General features: G+C 40.8%; 1 protein-coding gene across 3 annotated transcripts in view; it reads left to right on the plus strand.

Moving 5' to 3' along the window:
• si:zfos-2326c3.2 (misshapen-like kinase 1) overlaps positions 1-21,330 on the plus strand; it is a 90,954-nt gene that overhangs the window by 54,871 nt on the left and 14,753 nt on the right. For 2 of the 3 annotated variants that reach the window (XM_017423137.3, XM_017423138.3), the window contains exons 16-30: positions 3,993-4,331; positions 5,623-5,757; positions 5,907-6,044; positions 9,430-9,500; positions 11,090-11,169; positions 14,836-14,918; positions 15,111-15,205; positions 16,138-16,222; positions 16,363-16,527; positions 17,128-17,227; positions 18,522-18,677; positions 18,922-19,065; positions 19,256-19,390; positions 19,559-19,659; positions 20,406-20,555. In XM_017423137.3, coding sequence (XP_017278626.1) covers positions 3,993-4,331; positions 5,623-5,757; positions 5,907-6,044; positions 9,430-9,500; positions 11,090-11,169; positions 14,836-14,918; positions 15,111-15,205; positions 16,138-16,222; positions 16,363-16,527; positions 17,128-17,227; positions 18,522-18,677; positions 18,922-19,065; positions 19,256-19,390; positions 19,559-19,659; positions 20,406-20,555 — 1,977 coding nt within the window. The remainder of the gene's footprint in view (positions 1-3,992; positions 4,332-5,622; positions 5,758-5,906; positions 6,045-9,429; positions 9,501-11,089; positions 11,170-14,835; positions 14,919-15,110; positions 15,206-16,137; positions 16,223-16,362; positions 16,528-17,127; positions 17,228-18,521; positions 18,678-18,921; positions 19,066-19,255; positions 19,391-19,558; positions 19,660-20,405; positions 20,556-21,330) is intronic. The other variant, XM_017423140.3, reaches the window with a different exon arrangement.

Consider the following 21,330-nt stretch of genomic DNA (forward strand, 5'->3'; position numbering starts at 1 on the left):
AGATAGATAGATAGATAGATAGATAGATAGATAGATAGATAGATAGATAGATAGATAGATAGATAGATAGATAGATAGATAGATAGATAGATAGATAGATAGATTTTCATATTTTTTGTGCTCTTAGTTCATATTTTACTTGGTATGATTACTCAAACAATCTGTTTGTTTTGTACCGCTTTCTACTTCCTACTTTCCACTATTTTATTTGAAAACTATTTTTCCTTGAAGGATTGCATATCGCCCGCCACATTACATGCCAACAGTTTAAACAAGAATCGGTGGTGATCTGTTCATAGTCTGAGTTAATGATGAGGCTCAGTCTCTGCTATTACCACACCAAATTTTAGCTCAGTATCTGTCAAACTGACTGAGTTATAGTCATTTTTGTATTTTCTAAGGTGTATTGTCTATGGTGGTCATCTTGAATCAATATTATTTGCCACTGTCTCCGAACATAAGCGACAAACGGGTTTTAAAATCTTCGCAGAAAGAAGGAACACTTTCGAGTCTGGATAAAAACCATCTAGTTTCCTCCGTAACTTGTGTCATTTAATGTCGACCGTACCTCTGACTGAGAGAACAGATCTTGAGTTTGTGTCTGTGGCTGAGAGAAGCCAGGTCGCAGACATTAGCGTAAAGGGTCCACTGTTGAGGACCCATACTGTAAAGACAAGACAGTGTTTGGCTGAGGACAGTGCAGCCTGCTGTTATTATCGGTGTCACGGATGTGGACAGATAAAATGAACCAGGTGTGAAAAGATAACTATTAAAAGGAAAGTGAAGAGCAGTTCAGTCATGCTGTGGTTGTCGTCTGGTCTGAGGAAGTTCATCATTTTGAACATCCCTCTGAAGCTATGATGAGTGGTTTTTAGTTGTTTTTTTTTTGCAAGAAGAAAGTAAGAGTTGTGAGAGAATAGTGATACCGGTTGTACTGTACTAGTGTCCACTCGATATTTATCACAGCGTGCCGTCACCTTTGTTTTAAACTGTTCCTCTTCTTTTCTGTCCTGTCTGCCGATCCCAGCGTGCCGGCTCCCTTCTTCCTTCACTTGTGTCTTCTTTTCATCCATCCCTGCCTGCGTTGTTCGCAGCAGGAAACCTCTTCCACTTGCAGTGTTTCTCTCTCTCAGCTCATCTCAGTTTCTCCTCCAAAATGTTCCCCTCTCATCTCAGCGGGGTGGTTCAGACACACAAATCTGCAAAAGCACGTCTGTGTTTGCAGTCGCTTCCCCGCAATTCAAACGTTTCCTTTCCTCTCCTAACTGCCTCCCTAAGCCCCTCATTTTTTTTTGTCTTCGTGTCTTGCATCTCCTGGTGTTGGTGTGATACTGTAATAAAACACTAATTGTTGTTGGTTTGCGCTCCCTAACCTGAAGTTTCATCCGACTGACGAATCACACCCAGAGTCAAGTAAAAACTCAAGGATTATGTTTACGTTTCATACAGCAAACTACAGCTGTGCCTGATCATATTTTCCACTATAATAGTTGATGATGCAGTTGGAAATCTTCCTCACTCTTTGATCGCACCCCTCTTACCTCCGTTTTAACTCCCACCTCTGTGTCCAACAGAGTTGCAAAAAGGCCGCTGCCTCAAAGAGTTCAACCCATTGGACCGGCACCAAAACAGTGACAGCTGGTGCAACTTGCAAACATTTATGTATATCCTATGGGCTTATGGGCTACAGGCCATTGGATGTTGGATGGGCATGATTATCAAAGTACATTATGGCAAACACAGGCTAAAAAGGCAGTTTAGTATCTTTAGCAATATGCAGCCTACGTGTAACTGCAGTGTTCAGTGAACATTTGATAGAGAAAAATCTTCTTGCTCCTTTTGTTTAGCATTGTGAATAAAAGTATGCTGTTGGTTGGTTGGATGTCTGATAATATTACTGTGTGTATTCTGAATGAAGGCGGAGCTCAGCTGTGCCCATCAGTCATGTGACAATTTTACGTCTGCAGAAAACATCAAAAGGAAAAATACAACTTCCACCGTTTGTACAATCCTGTCCGTATACAACCATTAGGTCCGCTTGAATTGTCGTATTTTAAATTTGCTCACGAACATCTGATGGTAGAAAAGAAAAGGAGACCCAACCTGGAATACTTTAAAGCTTGTATTCATATTCAGTGTGAATCTATTAGAGTAGCAGATTCACACTGGCATCATACACAGTAAGTCAGAAAATAAAAGATAAAAAAATGCCCCTAATTTGTGTGCTAATAAATCCTGCCAACTGCAAGCTACAGTCACAGATAAAACTATTGCAGATTTGCTTGTTTTCCTTCCTAGTGGGATATATAATTTTGAGGCCATTCCTATAACAAACCCATTCCTGTTACTGTAAAATTTATGATCTGATGCACATTAACGCTTAACATAGCCTGCTGTGCACATGATAAACTGCAGTACTTAAAGCTTCGCCCTGTTTTGCATTTTTTTTTATCCTTTCTCGTGCGGCTGTTGTTGCTGCTGTGAAAACAGGCCCTGTTTTCAGATGGGTTGCCGTGAATCAAGTGCAGTTTAGCTGAACAACGAAGTATGTTGAGAATTTTACCTCTCATTTCGTTCCCTCACTCTCAAGAAAACAGGGTTAGTTTTAAAGTGGTTTTACGCCATGCCTTGTTTGAACACATGAAAGCACCGCAATGAAAAAGATTTCTCTTTTGCTATCTTTCAGCCTGTATGGAGTGTTTATTGCTTCTGGTTGGAAACCGTTTAGTTTCTAGACAGCTGTAACCCAAAGTAAACCATCTTTAGGACATGTGGATGACAGCGGTGCTTGCTTTTATGAATTTCCTCTGGAGAAATTTGTTTTTTAAACCACTTCCTTAAGGCAGAGAACCTGCTCCAGATGCTGTTGTATGTTTAAGCCTCTCTGTAGAGCTGCACTGTTTATTTAATCAGTTATTTTTTTTAAATGTGGGTTTTATGTGGTTTCATGTATCTTTCCTGCATCAGCTCAGTTATTCAACGCCTGCTTCATGAGGTTTTTGTCCATGTCTTCGCCTCATCTTGTCTATTTCTTTATCCTAAATATTCCACATTATACAGATTCATATATTTTGTCTTTTTGTTTTAAATGCACTCTTTACTGCACTGGACACACATAGTCTACTACAGTTTATTCAGCCAGATCAAAAAAACATTTTAAGGATTCAAACTTTAAATTTACTAAAGCAAATTGGGTCTTTGAATAGAAAGTTAGATAAAATATTCTTGTTTATGCTTTTAAGGCATATGGTATTGATTATCCTGTGCTGTTTGTTCTAGTTTGTAGGGGTGTAACGATACGTTCATGCTTACCATCATGACTTACCATCATAGTACAGATGTAAAGGTTTGATGCGTTCAGTCAGACGAATCAGTCGAGTACGTTAGGTCAAGTGATCACCATTCTGACCTAGAAAAGGGTGCACAACAGAAAATAAGCAGAGGAAGACGCAATCTAAAACACCCTGCACCACAGCAAAGCAACAATGGTTAGTTTAGATGAAGCCCAGGAGCTTGAAGACCTGCCAGTTTGTTCAAATTAGGAGTAAGAAAATGTTTTTTTTTTTATTCCGCGGCAGCAGTAGATGTATGGCAAGCCAAACGGGTCATAAGTAGTATGCTTTATTAAACACTGTTAAATGTTTCATGTGCATTTATTAAGCACTTGCTGTACAAGATCTTCTAATTTAAAGCTTCCCTAATCCTAATAGCAATAGTGGGCTTTTTTTTTTTTTTTTTTTTTTTTTTTTTTTTTTTTTTTTTTTGGGGGGGGGGGCATTGTTGTTGTATCGAACTATGACCCTAAAATCGAGGAACGCACCAAACCGTAGTTTATTTGCATCATTACACCCCTACTAGGTTGTTAATACAACTGAATTACTGCTAATCGTTTTCAAAAAGCAACAAACAGCATCATTAGATACAATCTACATCATGTGGGCTCTTCCAGTCTTTGTCAGTTTGTCTGTGTGCTTTTTATGTTTGCTACATAGAGATCTGCGGCTCCCATCCAGCTGCTTCAGCACAAGGCCCAGCAATCCCAGCATTCCCAGCTTCAGCTGCAGGCTAAGCCTCAGCCCGTTGCCCAGCATCAGCAGCCCCCAGCAGGCAGGAGGTCCCACCGCACCCTGCCCAAAGATCAGACCCAGCTCCTGTCACTGCAGCACGACCACAGACACAGGGAGAAGGAGAGGCTCAGGCAGAGGGAACCGCCTGTCGCAGCCGTCCAGAAGCTAACTGCTTTTAGTGGGCACAAAGCTGCTCCTTCTGCTCCTGCCGCTGCTCCTGCCGCCGCCGCGCCCGGCCGCCCTACAAACCCCCAGCGCACAGCGGTAAACCCGGCTTTCCACTGCAGCCCTTCTATCACCTCTAAACCCCACATCTGTTGGTGCTCCCTTCTCCTCAGCTCATTATTACCTTTTCTCCCTTGCAATTCCTATTTTTGTGCATAGCTGGCCAATTCATTTTGAAAAAAAATGATTATCCTAGTGGTTCAAAGGTCAAGTGAAAGCAGGCCAAAGATTAGAAGGTCAAAGGACAAGGACCAGTCAGGGATCTGCGAAGCACCTGCGTAGATCTTCGCAGCTATAACTCGCTAAATCCCTGAACATCAGTTCGGGGTTTTTATTTTTCATGCAAGAATGCTGTTCGATCAGGCTGACAGTGTGTGGTTTCTGCTTCCTATTCTTACTACAGTGGCGAAACTGAAAACAAACATTAATCGAAGAAGCCTGGACGTGTATGTTCAAGCAGGCTGTGAGAAGGACGTGTGCTGTGTGAGATTATTCAGGCAAATGTAAAAGAGACAGCCTTGATTACAAATGAAAAAACACCAAGTACTTACTGTAATCCAATGAATTAATCCAAATCCATCTGATCCTTATTGTTCTGCATTATGCTGTCTCAAAAACAAGATTCACCTTTCTGTATGAGTACTGTATCCAACAGGAAATCAGGTTAAAGAAGAATTTAGCTGATTTGGTTTTTGTGTATTTTTAGGAAATAAAGAGGAATTATTTAAAATGTTTTAACGGATCTAAATAGGAAAGGAAAAAAGTACTAGAAACTGATTTGAAGGACCTTCAGAACTTGCAGGTTCAAAACTGGTCCTGCAAGTCATTCAGGAAACACCTTCAACAGAATTAAAGAATAAATGAATTACTTTAGATGAGCTCTTTGTACGAAGGCTCAGTCCACGCTGCTTTGAGTATTTTTAAAACAGAGATATTCTGTTGTCCACATGCAGTTTTTGCAATAAATAAAACACCTTTCAATGTGGGGATTTTAAAAACTTGTTTCCTTAAATTTTGATCTTAAATTAAAAAGGTTTATAACTGAGAGAAAACAGAAAAACGTATCTTTAAATGGAGAATCTTTTGCCAAGCTAAGAGAGTTGTGTTTTGATGTTTGTTAACATAGACGATCTTGCCACCTATTGGTGCAGTATTTCAGGATTATTGTTAGCATCAAGTGGACAGAGGTTTGGTCATAACTTGAGAAAAAATATCAGTTTATATGTCTGGAGGATTGTAGACCGTGAGTTTTTCTGCGACTCTGTGCACACATATGAATATAGGAAGAAACAAACACGTCAGTTCTAACATGTATATTTGTTTGTTTCAGATGGAGCTTCAGGAGTCCCAGTTAACCAGGGTGCTTCTGGCTGCTGGTCTGCCCAGCCAGATGCACTCGAGGCTGGGCTCTGGGAGCAGCTCCAGTCCTTGTACTCCAGCCATGCCGAGAGCTCAGTTCAGCCAGGTATACAAACTATATCACAACACACACACACACAGTTTGACTGCTATAATAACTCGGTTGATGTTGCTTGAAATCTTCAACCACAAAAATGTCATCTATTTATCACAAAACGTCCTGATATATAAATATATTTCCCCCCCCACCACCAGAATGCTAATCTTCTCTCCAGCCGAGACTCCCCTCACAGCAGCTCGCTGTCAGATATGGCCCTCTCCCCCTTGTCCCCATTTTCCCCTCTGTCTCCAACTGACGATGTCTTCTGGGACTCGGCTGAGACCCCCCCTAAAGTGAGTATCATCTGTCGCCGTGGTCCTCGAAACAACACGCTGGGTTACAGAGGCAGCAGGTTTCACAACTGCCACAAATGAGGCATAAACTGAGCAGATGTGGGATTTGTTTCGCTGGCTGCCATCAGAAGAGGAAGTTGTTGTCATGCTAGTCATGCATGCATCACACGGGCATGGCAAAATGTGTGCGTAAAGCATCTTGTCTCATCATACAGGGTCTAAGGAAGTAGCAGTTTAGAGATATATATGTGTGTGTGCGCTTAGTAATTTGCTTCCCTGCAAAGTGGTTTACAAATATACTGTTATGTACATTTACCAGCCAGCCTCTTATTTGGAGTTGATAAATAAACTCATAAGCTCTAGAGGGTGGGGGTGGGGGGCTCAGTAAGCCTGTCTGTGTGCTGTGTCGTGTTGTTGAACTAACAGGAGGCCATATGGAGCCGATGGAGCAGTTAATAACTCAATACTCTCTCTTGCAGTGTGCTGACTGGAGCTGCTTTAAATCAACACAGAGACTATGAAAATATTTTTTTTTTCATGGGATCAGCAGCACAAAGACTCATAAAAGTCTGAACTTAAACAATTTAGCAGCTGAGTAGTTCCTGCCTTGAAGACGTTTTACAAATCCCCCGCTGAAGTGTTTGTAATCCTCAGAACGAGAGGCATTGCTTCAACTTTCATGTGCGCGCTGCGGTAGAAGAAAGGAAGCAACAAATGTCGTACTTGTCATTGTGTGTGTGTGTGTGTGCGTGCAGGATGTGGGCAGCTTGTGAGAAGAACGATAGGTATTCCCACAGTTCTCTTCCTGCTCTGTCAGGTGTCTCTTCCTCTTTGTGGCTGTATCATGTGACTCAGAATGTGTGGTCAGAAAGTTGCCAACTGCTCACTTGAATAAGAAGTTTGAATAGAATCAAATGCTGACAAAAAAGAAAAATCCAGTTAAAATAAAAATATGTTCAAGAAGCACATAAACTTATCTTACAGTATGTACTGTACGTATAGACGATATAATAACTTTTCTGTCATAAATAACCAGGATTGTTAAAATGATCATAAGAGATTGAAATAAAACCTTCCACTCAGACAATATTTCCACGCTATATGTAACATTTTGGTACTAATTTGGTGTACAAGTACTGACAAAAAACAGTTCACCCAGAGAGAGTGGTGAACTGAATGTGGTAAAAGGTCATGTGACTGTATTACAGTGATATAATATCAGATCAATTGGATAACATAATTGGCCTCTGCTGGTTTCATGTCAGTGCAGTGTGTCCCCCCTCCTTCAGGTCTGAATACAAGCATTGATTTGGCACGGAACAGAGTCATATAACCTTTGTATCCTCTCCCGTGAGAAGTCAGCCCACAGCTTTTGGAACTGTCCCTTGAGATCTGGCTGAGTTTGAGTTGACGTTTGAGCTGATCGTTTGATTGGGTAAAGCTTAGGAGACCTGGCTGGCCAAGAGAGGACCTCGTCATGATGCAACCAGCACATAAACACACGTGTTGTGTGCGGATAGGTGTCTGGTTAAAAGAATGTACCAGAGTGTAAGACAATGTTAAATGGTCCATACATATATAGCATCTTTTTAACTTCTCGAGTTTGTGGAAAGTGTTGGAAATATTTTTCCCGTTCAACCACATACTCATTCAGTGCTTTCTACTCCATATTTTACACTTTTTATAGAGCACCTTTAGATTCTCGCACATACCCTGATAAGCATATTGGCACAGTGGCTGAGGACAGAACTCCCAATCCTCCGACTGAAAGATGACCTCCTTACCACTGGGCCAAAGCAGCCCCCGAGATGTTGCTGACGCAGCACTGTGCCATCAGGGTCCCCTGAATCATGGCCTGAGGTGACCTGAAGTTAGACTCTGTCTCCCAGGAGTAACACAGATGTGTCTCTACAACACTGTACATGCATACATACGTTTGTTAATGTCGAACACAGATTCATTACTAAACATGATGCAGTGTCACTAGTCATCGGTCAACACCTTCTGATTAAGAGCAGCTCAGAACGCAGCTGTTTGTGCTCTGGTGTTAATGGTAGCCTACACATGTGATGGTGAGCTCTTAGTACAGTTTATTCCAGTCTTTGTTGCAGAAGGTCCTGTACCTGTGTCTGGATGGCAGACAATGGGACCCCTATCAAACGCCACCAAGTACTGGTAAATCAAAAAATAGAAACCACTAGACTTCCGTTCTGTAGCTGAAGACGTTTCTCATCCGAGGAGTTTTCTCAATTCAAAAAGCAGAGAGTGTGGAGTTTGAGCTTGTTCCGTAAACTGGATTCACCTGCAGATTAACTCACTCTCCTAACAATAGAGGCTCCTTAGCTTCTTTGTTAGCCCGACTCACTGATGGGCCACTCTGGTCACATGAGTGCAGGTGTTGATTGGAGTGAAACTGACTGGGGATCAGGCCTAAAGCTCCATTATAGTTTTTTAAAAGCTGAAATCTGAGACCTCCTCCTCTGTTTAAAGTTGGTTTCTTTCATTTGATTTAAAAGGCTTGTTTCACCCCCCTCTCAAACCATCTGTCTTCTCGGTCCAAAATGTGAACATTTTGGTCCTTAAAGAGTGTCCCTTACCCTTGAGGTGTAGGTGAACAGCTGAGTCCTGAAGCACTCTCCTGTGTTGAGCCATGCATCTAGTGGAGAGGCTGTTTGGTTTCTTCAATATAGAGTTCTTGACATTCCTTTCTGCACTGAACTGCAGACACCACACCACTCAGTTTGTGTGTTTTGTCCTGAGAAGCTACACCAGCAAGTGCTGGTAATGCTGTCTAATGTGTCAACAAGGCATCCTCTGCGTCTGGCCATCTTCACTCACTGTTTCGGCTGATTGTCGGACACTCCAGCAAATACCTGATAACACAATCACTCCACACATGATGCCACCACTTATACTCTCTGTGGCCCTTTACGAGACGTGCCAGCTCCTACAAACCAAATCATTTACGCAGCCATTTCTGCTCTGCATGTGGACCAAATTATGTCCAATTTGGGCCATTCCTCCTGGGTGCCCAATGTTTTTCTGTCAGTGAGTGTATATTAATGAGCAACGCTAAAATGTAAAGACAAAGCAAAGCAGTTGATTCAGTTATATTCTTGGGGATGATTATCACCCTGTGGGTTATTAAAGATTTTATTACCTCTGTTTAGACTTTAATGTGCCTCAAATGTTTTAGATAAAGGGTTTTATAGGAGCAAAAACCTTCCTGTAATTACCTGAAACACTGCATGACTACATGTACGGTTTGTGTTAGGAGCCTTTTTATGAAAAATGAAACGGTCACGATAACCAAGAGATGACTCTTTTATCTTGTTTACCTGAATCTTCATTCTGCTTGTATCGTCTTTGCATTTATATCTTCCAGGTCCCAGAACGCACAACTTCTAAATTTTACTGTAGAGAGCTGGTGAAAGGACACAAGAGGACAGCTTCGAGGTATAACATCACAGCACAATGTACACAACGTTTATGTCTCAAAAACAGAGACTTTAACCCCAGATAAATGAAAATGTCCGAATTTGAGGATACGGGATTGTTCTTTATCTCTGTAGCAAAAGAGAAAAGAAGTGGCCTGGGTGATGGCACTGCTTTACACACACACACACACACACACACACACACACACACGGGCTACAGTAGGCTAGCATAGTTGTTTATTAGGTGAAAACATTAGCATGCCAGACTACTGGCATTACCAGTCTTTCAGCCATGTCTTAGAAGAAAACACTTTTCCACTGGCTGCTCAGCATATTCAATCACGTAAAAACAGGGATTTATTCCCATAATACCTAAAAAGGAGTGAATATTATACTGAATTTATGGTTTTATGTCCATCCAAATCATTACCAATGTTGCTTTATGTTTTCTAACTGTTTTTTTATTCATGTTAGGAAATGAAACGTTTGTACTGTAGTAATACGTCTAAGAGGATGTTCTAACTATTTTTCTCCAAGGAGAGACATATTTAATAATGTGAAAATACCAAAAGGACAATGGCCTTGTCTGACTTTGAACCACAAAAGGTACATAAAACTGCACAATCAATAATGGATAAAGAACAATACATTTAAAGAGGGGAATCTGTATAAAATCTGGAAACTTGGCCCTAGACCATCATTTCGACGTGTCTGTAGTAAAGGCTGTTGAAATGATTTCGGTGGCTAAAAATATAGGTATCTTTAAATGAAGTAAGGGTAAAAAATTGTACAGATACTGTAGTTGTTGAACTCATATGACACCGATATGTAGAGCGGTGATTCCTGGGCCATAAACTCACAGGGACACACATTAAAACAACTTAATGTCTACTATTTTATTGCACTCTCTAGTTATAAAATACAGACTCTTGAGAATAATTGCTTAGCTTGATCTAAGATGACTTAATAAGCTTAGTGCATTTGTATAATAGAATAAACTTCACTACCCTCTAGATCTGTATTAGTAAAATCAATTCTTTTGTTAGGGTTATCTTCTGTTTTTCCATTATTACAGAGTAATAAATTGCTAATATTACTATGAGTTGCTTTGCGACTTTGGTAATAAAGCGTGTTAGTTAAACTGCTCATTAAACTAGTAGCTGAGAGCAGCAAACATGCTGGAATAGTGAATATCATTGCATGACAATACAGCTGCTTGTTTTATAATCTGCATGTAATTAGAGACCCAAATGCCATTAGTCTGAGGTAGAATGTGCAGGATTGTGTTGTATCCATGCTGTGAATAAGGTAGTTTTATATAGATGCTTTCTTATTTATAATGAGGGTATTTGTCACAGTCCAGCTCTGTGTATTTGTCTTCACCATCAGAGAGCAGCTGGCTGTGGGTACATCAGATTAGTTTAGCATGGATGATTGCTTTGGATTAGATGAAAATAATGGTGAGGAAATTGGGCCTTTGCAGTGACAGTGTGAAGGATATATTTTAGATTATGACACCGATATGTAGAGCGGTGATTCCTCTCTCGATCTCTTGTTCTGAACGCTCCATCGGTGACCAAGTTTCTGCGTGTCTCTGTCTCCATCTAGCGGCAGTCCGGTGTCTCTGACAGAAAAGAGTGGATGGTTTGTGTCTCAAGGAGGCTCCTCTTCAAGCAGCAACCACCCAGGTCTGTGCAACGGAAATAAGCTGTTGTCTGTTACAGGAACTATAAAAATGAACCCCAAACTCTGGCCTTTATTAAATTTTCTGCCTGGTGATAGTATTTATGAGATTACTAGCAAAGGGTGCCAATGCTTATGCAACCCCAATTCCAAAAGAGTTAAGATGTGTAAATTGTGAAAAAAAAAAATTTAAATGATTTGCAAATGTCATAAAACCATATTTTATTAACAAAATAGTAAACATAGTAAACATGTCAAATAGTGAAATTAAGATATTGTACCATTATTTTGAGAAAAAAATAAGGTAACTATGAATTTGCTGACAGCAACACATGTCAACAAAGATGGAACAGGGGCAACAAGGGTTGTAAAAGTAAGTGGTGCAAAACAGAAACAGCTGCAGGAGCATTTTGCACTTAATTGGGTTAATTAAAGCGTGGATATTAAAAAGGATGAATTTCTCAGGAGTAAAGCTGGGCAGGGGTTCACCGGCCTCCACAAAACTGTCTCTAAAGATAGTGGAACAATTTCAGAATGTTCCTCAGTGGAAAATTGGCAAGACTTCAAAAATCCCATTATCTGTGGTTCTTAAGATAATCAAAAGATTTCAACAATCTGGAGAAATCTCTGTGTTTGCTTTGAAAACAGGTCTGATTCTGTTCTGGACATCGGTGCATGGACTCAGGAACACTTCCACAGATTGCTGTCTGTAAACAGTTCACTGTACCATCCTTATATGCTGGTTAAACCTCTGTAAGGCAAAGGAGCAAGATGTGAACCGCTGCCATTTCTCTGCGCCAAAGTTAATTTAAAATGGACTGAGGCGAAGTGGAAAACTGTTCTGTGGTCAGGGGAATCAAAATTTAATATTCTTTTTGGAAACTTCAAACGTTACATCATCCTTACTAAAGAGGAGAGGGACCATCCAGCCTGTTATAAGCTCACAGTTCAAAAGCCTGCCTCTCTGATGGTATGGGGGTGCATTAGTGTCTATGTCATGATCAGCTTAGATGTCTGAAAAAGACACCATCAATGCAGAAAAGTATATACAGGTTTTAGAACAACATATGCTTAGAACTACAAATTCAACTTAAACCTTGTTTTAATGTGAATCTCAGACACAATATAAACATTCAGCCACAGAATTCCTTAATGTCCACGTGAAGTACATGAGCTTACTGGTGTTTAATGAACAATAGTTCAGAATGATGGAATCAAAGCTTGCTCTTTCTGACTGTGTGTTCAGAGGGGGAACTCAAAGCTCTGCTTCTTGTGTCCTCTGACAGACAGTTTGGAAGCTGTAGGTTTGGGGTTAGGTAGACGGAGGGAGGACAGTGTGTTTCAAAGCTGGAAGAAGACAACTTTTGATGCCTCTCACTTAGTTTGGCTGCTGCCACAAATCTGATTTTTTTTTGATGCTCCAGGAGCATCCACCACAGTGAAACACATTTATCTGCTCATTTTGCAGCACAGAGAAAGAACTATATTGTTGTTGTTTACCTTTAAATCACCACCTTACTTGATTTTAAACCAAGACTGAAGGTCAGTTTTCATTTCTTTACCAGTACCAGTGTTTCCCAGGAATAAGGCTGGGTTTTTAATAAAAAATAAAGATGTTTACCCTTTTCACTGACCAATCAATCAGTACTTAGAGTTTGGAAAATGACTTAGCAGTTTGTGTTTATCCCTTCAAGCAACTACATGGTTCTGTTTTCTCTCCAGCAGTTTTTGCCTGCTTTGTATTTAGTCCATTGTTTGGATTGTACAGCCTGTGTATTTACTGTTAGCTACATTTTTAGTTTTTCCAGTGAAACAGCCACCAAATTCATGCTAAGCAACACTCAAAGTCTCCATTTATCTGCAATGAAAAAGGAGGAGCGAGTGTCTAAACAGACAAACTTATCATTTGGATTTGTTGGAAATAGAAACATAAATTGTTTTCTAGTGTGTTTATACCCCAGCCTAAGATGGGACGTATTGTCTTATGTCGCCATCCTCCTGCTTCTGTTTCTTGCTCGACATTGATTACCCTTTAACAAAGAAATATCAAACTGCACAGCTGGACACCTCATGGGTCAAGGAGGATCCTAATGATTTCATGGTCAAAGGTCAAGGTCACAGGTGAACTCTTTGTGAAAACCTCATCTTTGCTCTAACTCTGCAACCATGTAACCTAGGAATGTCAAACTGCACAGCTGGACACCTCACATGTCAAGGATGATCCCTATTGATTTCAATTTCACAGGTGAACCCTTTGGGAAAACCTTGTCTATGCTCCGACTCTAGACACATGTATTCAGGATTGTTGTTTGAGGGGATTCATGCTTTAACTGTAATTACCTACACAGTTTTCTGCCAGGCTTATTATGTATCATTGGCAGTATTCTTGTTAGATCTTGAATTATGTGTTATAGTTTGTGAGACTGACTGAAGAAAACAAAATATTAAAATCCTTAATGTAGGTGATCGTCAACTGGTGGCTGTTGGTCCATATCCAGCCTGCAAGCTCATTCCGTTCAGCCCGTGGTGTATCAAAAAGATTGATAAATTCAGTTCAGACATCAGTTAAACCCATCACTCCATTATATGGTCTTAATCCGTTAAATAAATAACGCACGGTAGAGCTATAACTAACTGGGTCAGGCAGTGATCGAGCTAATTCATTCATTCATTTCTCAACTCAGATGAAATCAAACATTTTATGACAGACATCGGCAAAGAGCCGAGCGGGAGCTGGCCCTTTCGACTGCTTTGCTAAGGTGTTATCCACGATGGAATAACCTGAAAATTTCCAGCCAATCAGAACGATTCCTCAGCTTCAGCCCTGTGTGAGAACAAGAAGTTAAACACAGGACTTCCTGTTGCTGCCTGTTTAGGAACTGGATTAATTCAGACCCATTCTAAGGATCGTTTTCTGACAATAAACTGGTAACCAGTAGACGGATTTTAAACATTCAAATTGTGTTGGATTTGTCTTTAAAAGATCGATCTAATGGGATCAAAATATGTTGGGTTTGATGAGGTTAGAAAAATCAGGTGGCCTTGCTACTTATAGCAGCAAGTGATCAGGCCTAATTTTACACACATTAAGGAAAGATGTCGTTTTAACGTCCCAACTACAGAACTTTTTAACCTCAAATAGCTCACTGCCTCCTGAGAAATCCAGAGGGACAGATGACCTCCTGAGTTAGTGAGATGCTCTGAGAAAATAATTAAACGCTCCACCAGCAGGTGCTAGGCTCGTTTATTAAGTTCAAATAAGTATTTTCCAAGCTAGCAACATTAGCATTTAGGGTGAGGCTATCAGCCACTGTTGTAAAAAAGATGTGGACAGAACAGCTGGAACTGAAGTACACTGCAGACGTGTCAACTGCTGAAATAATTTCTCCACGTTTGTGTCTAATGGAGCTACTCCTGAGTTAAAATAAAACAAGCTGTAGTTTAATGACACACTTCTTTTGGTGCTTTCTTTCACGCAATTATTGTCATCAAACTCAAAACTCTAATAAGCATTTCAAATATCACTGAGTGCTGACAGCAGTAATTGAAATGAAGAAAGAGTCACGATCATAATTGCCATAAACAAAGTCTGTAGTAGTAGTTCAAGTGTGCTGTAATTACATCTTTTAACTCTAATATCTCTTTGATGTGGATAAATGTCCATCTTTCAGGCTACTTCAACCTTGAAAGTCCTCTCCTGCAGCACCGTCTACAGCACCAGAAGAAACCAGACAGCACGAGTGGACACACACAAGTACAGTTCGGCTTTTTATCCCTCAAATAAATACAGACCTCTGCATTTAGAGTTACCAAGTGTCACTCAGTTCTCCAGTGAATTAAAAAAAAATTGTTTTAGATTTGTCTTGTTCAGTGTTTTTAAATTTGACACTGTTTACGGCCGGTCTCCGATGCTTTCGAACCGTCTCACTCCTTTCACCCCTCGCAGGCGGTAAAACTTGCTCTGGCTCGCTTCAACAAGGCCACAGAATACTCCTCTTCGAGTGACGAGGTTGGCAGCAGCGACGAGGAAGAAAGAAACAGGTGAAACAGTCATTCTTTGTGTTTCTGTTTTGTTTTTTGTTCATGTTCATGTAGTTGTCTCTGTTTGTCAGTTAGCCAAATATCTTGTGAACCATTGGACACATTTTAATGAAGCTTTAAAACAGTAATCACTGGATGTACATCTATAAGTGATTAACTTTTGGACTCAACCCGATTCAGTATGGCTGCCACAGCTAACTGACTTTAGCAAACACAAAAATGGCTCTAACTCTGGCAGTTTTACAGATATTGAGCTAGAATTAGGCGTGGTATTAGCTGTGAGATCTTGCAACATTCTTATTTAAAACTCCAGGAGGCGATATGCAGTCCTTTAAGGAACGCTACTTTTATTTAAAAACTGATGTTTTCTGCTGTGTTTGCGCTTCCTGTTCACATACACAGTGAGGTTCTTATGATAAAAATGTAGTTTTTAAAACAGTTTCCAAAGTAGTGATTTTTAAAAACTTTGTTTCGGCTGTCTTGGTGTTAACTAGACGTGTAGATGGAGTTTCACAGAAACGATGAGAGAGCAACACTTTGAGCACTAGAAACCACAACAACAATGGATTATTTTTTTTACCTTTTTTTTCTGTCTCTCTTCATCCTGATCCTGTTACCATTAAATGTTGACTGCATGTTTAAATAGTTAATAACTGAACAAATTGTTGGCATTATTTAAAAAAAGACAAGGTTTTAGGAGAATCTTTAGCCAACAATAGATATCTTAGCCAAGCTAAGAATGTTTTTTCTCTGTAGTGGTATAGGTAGAGTATGTGGACTATAAACACTGACTTGATCTGTTTCTCACAATGATCTGCTGATTTTAGGAAGTAAATTTGTTCTGTTTTTGTTCCTATTAAACTTGAGAAGTTGTTTATCTTGCTCCGACTGGTTAATTTAAGGTCTATATTCTTTCTTAAATGTGCTTCAAGGTCTAGTCTGTCCAATGGAAAGGGGAAACATTTCAGAGGACTGCCTAATGGCATCGTCTTGCAGCCCCATCACAACCTTAACCAGGTACCTGGAATGCACAGATATGAACACAAACACTTCACCTAGAAAATGTAGAGGCATTACTGTTTATAAACACAGAGATATGTAAGCTGTCTGCTGCTTTAGCCTCTTAACTTTCTCCTTTTCCTCTAATGCCTCCACAGATGTCCCGGATGAATTCAGAGGATGCCTATCTGCTTCCAGACCTCCTGCAGAAAACCTCTTCCTCCAGTTCCACTCCTACTGCGCTGAGCCAGCAGCGCACACGTGAACTCAGCTACTCGCTGTCCCCCACAGCTCCTGGGTCCCCCATGCTGCAGGATTTACATGTGAGTTTTAGCCAAACAACTCGACAGAAGCCCAACTTTTAAGCATAAACACCCTATAAAAAAACTACTTCTTCTTCATCCAAGTTATCCAAGTTTTATTTAAGTGGAGTTAAATAATGGGATTAAAGACATATTGCTGCTGTCTGGTGCAGTTAGATGTAAAAAAAAAAGAGTAAAATAAAGCATTAACAACTGTTTTGGCCTTATCTATATGTATCCTTTCATGAGCTGAGAACAAAAACAGATCAAATACAGATTTTGAAGCATTACTGTTCAGCAGCGTCAGACATTAGAGCGTCCCCGGGTCTGTTTTTATGTTGTTTGAAGAAATAAATGTGATCATTGCACCGGCTACATTTATCCACCAGAGGGAGGTAGTGTCACAAGTTTGTTATCAAATATACGGGGTCTCCTGTTGAACGTCGTCATACAGGTTTTAAACAGAGGTGTAATTATCTTACCAGACTAGGAGATGAAATGAAGAAAGTCTGAAGATGTTCCTTACTAATCTGTGAAGCTGTTTGTAGTAATTACCAATGTAAGACAAACAACCAGTAGTTTAAATTCACTGCGTGTCTGTGTTACTGTTGTTGTTTTCAGGCTTTAAGAAGTCCTTCTGGCAAAAGCAGCTCTTCCACTTCCTCTCTGTCCACCATCGACCCAAGACTGATCCCCATATCATCACCACCACTGAGTCCCAGTGAGTTCATTCAGATTTCTATTTTATTGTATTTAATACATTTACAGAATGAGAGTCAGCTCCTCTAAGGTTGGGGTCATGATTCTCAACCAGAAAAAGGTGGAATGGCCCCTCTGGGTTGTGAGTGGGTCTTTGCCTCAAGAGGAGGAGTTTGATCATCTGGGAGTCTTGCTCATTAGTGATGGTAGGGTGGAGCAGGAGGTGAACTGATGGATCAGCGCTTTGTCTCAGTAATGAGGGCGTTATTCTGGTCTGTTGTCCTGAAGAAGGAGCTGAGCTAAAAGGCAAAGCTCTCAATTTATCTGTCTAAGTTCCAAACTTCACCTATGGTCATGAGGAGTGGATAATGAATGAAAGAACAAGATCCTGGATACCAGCGGCTGAAATGAGCTTCCTCTATAGCAGGGGTGGGCAACCCTGGTCCTCGAGGGCCACCATCCTGCATGTTTTACTTGTTCCTCTGCTCCAACACACCTGATTTGAATCAGTGGGTGATAAACAGGCTTCTGTAGAACATGAAGAGGTGATTTAAACACTGAATCAGGTGTGTTGGAGCAGGGAAACAAGGAAAACATGCAGGATAGTGGCACTCGAGGACCAGGATTGCCCACCCTTGCTCTATAGGGTGGCTGGGCTCAGCTGCAGAGATAAGGTGAGGAGCTCCGTTATTCAGGGGAAGCTAGGAATAAAGTTGCTGCTCCTCTGCATAGATAACAGTCAGCTGAGGTGGCTCAGGATGCCTCCTGGGAGCCTCCCTCTGGAGGTCTTCAAGTCATGATGCAATGGGAGGATATCCTGGGGCAGACCCAGAACTCGTTGGAGGGATTGTATATCCTCTCTGGCCTGGGAAGGAGGAGCTGGAGAGTGTTGCTGGGGAGAGGGAGGTCTGGGTTTCTCTCCTGGACCTGCTGCCTCCACAACCAGACCACTGATAAGCAGCAGATGATGGACAGACGGGCAGACAGACAATACACTTACACATGTGACACACAGTTCTGCAGTCACACTGGTATTTATTCAAAATGTCTGGTTGACCTTTTGCTGTTTTGAGAATGTAGGATTTTTATTTAATTTGATGGATTTTGCTTGTTGTAGAACGACACAAAGAACTGAAGTAAAAAAAAACGTCTGTAACAACAATCATAAAATGATGACAGAATTTCTGATTCAGTACAGTTTTTAGCTTCTCAGCCACACTAATTCCTGCAGGTTGTATTTACAACTCTCCATTTTCTGTGCCTTGATATTGCCAAGCAGCTGTTGTTTACCTTCCTTCCCGTTTGTTTTCGTGCAGCGAGCAGTAAGGGTGATCCACTGACGAGAGAAAATCACAGGAAGGGCTCCGTGGTAAACGTGAACCCAACCAACATTCGGCCACACAGCGACACGCCAGAAATTCGAAAGTACAAGAAAAAATTCAACGCCGAGGTTCTGTGTGCTGGCCTTTGGGGTTTGTAGTTTCATTTATGTTCATGAATATTTTTCTGTGTGTTTCCTGTTAATAATTCATTAATGTCTGCTTATGTAATTGGGCCTCTCTAATGGACATTGTCTGCTTTGTTTCTAGCTTTATTCTGTCACGATGTGCCTGTTTTTTAAATTCACTCCAGGATCCAGACTTACTGTAGCTTTGGACGGACATGACGGACATGATGTTTTTAAAGGTTGAGGACCGTGTCTGTTTTGTTCTGCAGGTGTGAACCTGTTGGTGGGGACAGAAAACGGCCTGTGGCTGTTGGATCGAAGCGGACAAGGGAAAGTCTACTCACTCATCAGCAGACGAAGGTTTCAGCAGATGGACGTGCTGGAGGGACTCAACGTCCTGATTACAATATCAGGTACATCATACTCACACGTTATACTTATCTCACCAACTATTAATTTGAACAATTCAAGAAAAAATACCAAATGAATGAACCTCCAGGTGTTTCAGAATAGTGTGCAGATGTATGTAACTATGTGACCTGTTTTTGCTCAATTACTGAAGCAGATAGCATCCGTTCAGCTTTCATTCTTCTCTTCCTGCAGGTAAAAAGAACAAGCTGCGTCTGTACTACCTGTCCTGGTTAAGAAATAAGATTCTCCATAATGACCCAGAAGTGGAGAAGAGACAGGGCTGGACCTCAGTGGGGGACTTGGAGGGCTGTGTGCACTATAAAGTGGGTAAGTGAACACTGGGGCAAAAAATGTGTTGGCTGCTTCTAATTTTGTTTTACCATCAAAATGGCAAATTACAAGAATTTTTTTATTAGAAGTTGTTAAAAGCTCGTCGTGTGCTATGTCTATGTAGATCAGCTTTCTAACGTGTCTTTGTTTGTCTTGTTTTTTCAGTGCGATACGAGAAGATTAAATTCTTAGTGATCGCTTTAAAGAATGCTGTGGAGGTGTACGCCTGGGCCCCAAAACCCTACCACAAATTCATGGCCTTCAAGGTTGGTATTATTTAGAAAACAATATGAAACTAGCAGCACTCAGAGAGCACAAACCTCCACCAAGGCCACAGAATGATTTAAAAATTGTGTGATCTGGATCATAACCTGGATCACCGTCAAAATTTAATCCATTGTTTTTGTGACAGCCCCATTTCTTTAAAATGTCATTCAGATCTATTCATTAGTTTTTATGTGATCTTGCTAACAGAAAACAACTACGGTAATGAATGTCCAGTATTTGCTTAAACGCACTCAGCTGGTCTCAGTGTCATCACAGGTTGTCTGAAGTGGTTAACAACCACCAGCTGGTTAACCACACTGTCTCCTGTCTCCTGTCATCTTTCATGTACACATGCACATATTTAGGACAATAACTGACTGATGTTGACCAAGAGAAATCAAATAGGGTCACTTTCCACAGACATGACACAAGCAGGCTACAGATCCTCAGCAGAGCTGTGTCCTGTTTATTTCCGTCCTCTGTGGCCTGAGCTACTTTTTCTTCTGCAGCCGTGTAGTTTAACCCTCTCGTCTCTGAAAGATCCAAAAATATATTTTGTGGAAACGATAGCTTGACTCTCCATGGTTGCAGTTTCTATAAAACTGGTTTTCAACCTGTCAAAGTCAGTTTTCTTTAAGCAGTTCCAGGTGTGTTAATAGTGTCACAGTTTAATTTTTAAAACTATTGACTGTTCCCATTATAACACAAGGGAATATCCAGTGATGGTGTGGATGTGTATGAACAGTTCTTCAGGTCCCTGCCTCAGAAACCACTGTCTGTTGACCTGACAGTGGAGGAAGGACAAAGGTTAAAGGTCATCTACAGCTCCGTGTCTGGTTTCCACGCCATTGACGTCGACTCTGGAACACCATATGATCTCTACCTGCCTACACACGTAAGCATCCACTTTGTTCTCTGTACTGTTTTCATGTCTGATGAATCTCATAAAGCAGGGAACAACCTGACAGGCTGTCCTTTGGCTGCCAAAACAGCTTTGATCCATGATCATTAGAAGCCCCTTAGACCTGAGGGTCTGCTCTGGTGTCTACAGCGGGGGGATGCTATAAGTCTTTCAGGGCATGGAGTTGAGCCTCCATGCATCAAACTTGTTGGACCCGTTTCTCTGACAGATGGTTGATTGGATTGGATTTTTGTTGTGCGACAGGGTGCATTATCCAGTACAATAAGCCACTGTTATAAGACAAAAAAAACGAGTTAACAAAGTGTGTTTGTGTAGCTATGATGTTCAGGTAGGAGGTGAAAGCAAAACGCACCTTCCTTCATTCCTCCTTGATTCAGTTCCGATGCTCACACACCCATTGTGGATGCTGTCAGTGGTGAACACAAATCTGAATGAAAGCCCTGAAAAATCTGAGGTTGAACAGAGTTTGTGTCACTTTGTGTTTTCCCATAGTTCTAAGAGAACTTTAAAAAAAATCATTTCAGCTCGAGGGTTCATCAGTGAGCCACAGTTCAGCTAATTCAGCTTTAGCTTAAGCTAATTCAGCTTTAGCTTAAGCTAATTCAGCTTTAGCTTAAGCTAATTCAGCTATAGCTTCAGCTATGTCAACTATGCTAATGCTAATTCAGCTATAGTTTCAGCTAATTCAACAATAGTTTCAGGTATTTCAACAATGCTTATGCTAATTCAGCTATAGTTTCAACTAATT

The sequence above is a fragment of the Kryptolebias marmoratus genome, linkage group LG9 (assembly GCF_001649575.2).
Source record: "Kryptolebias marmoratus isolate JLee-2015 linkage group LG9, ASM164957v2, whole genome shotgun sequence".
Lineage (NCBI taxonomy): Eukaryota > Metazoa > Chordata > Actinopteri > Cyprinodontiformes > Rivulidae > Kryptolebias > Kryptolebias marmoratus.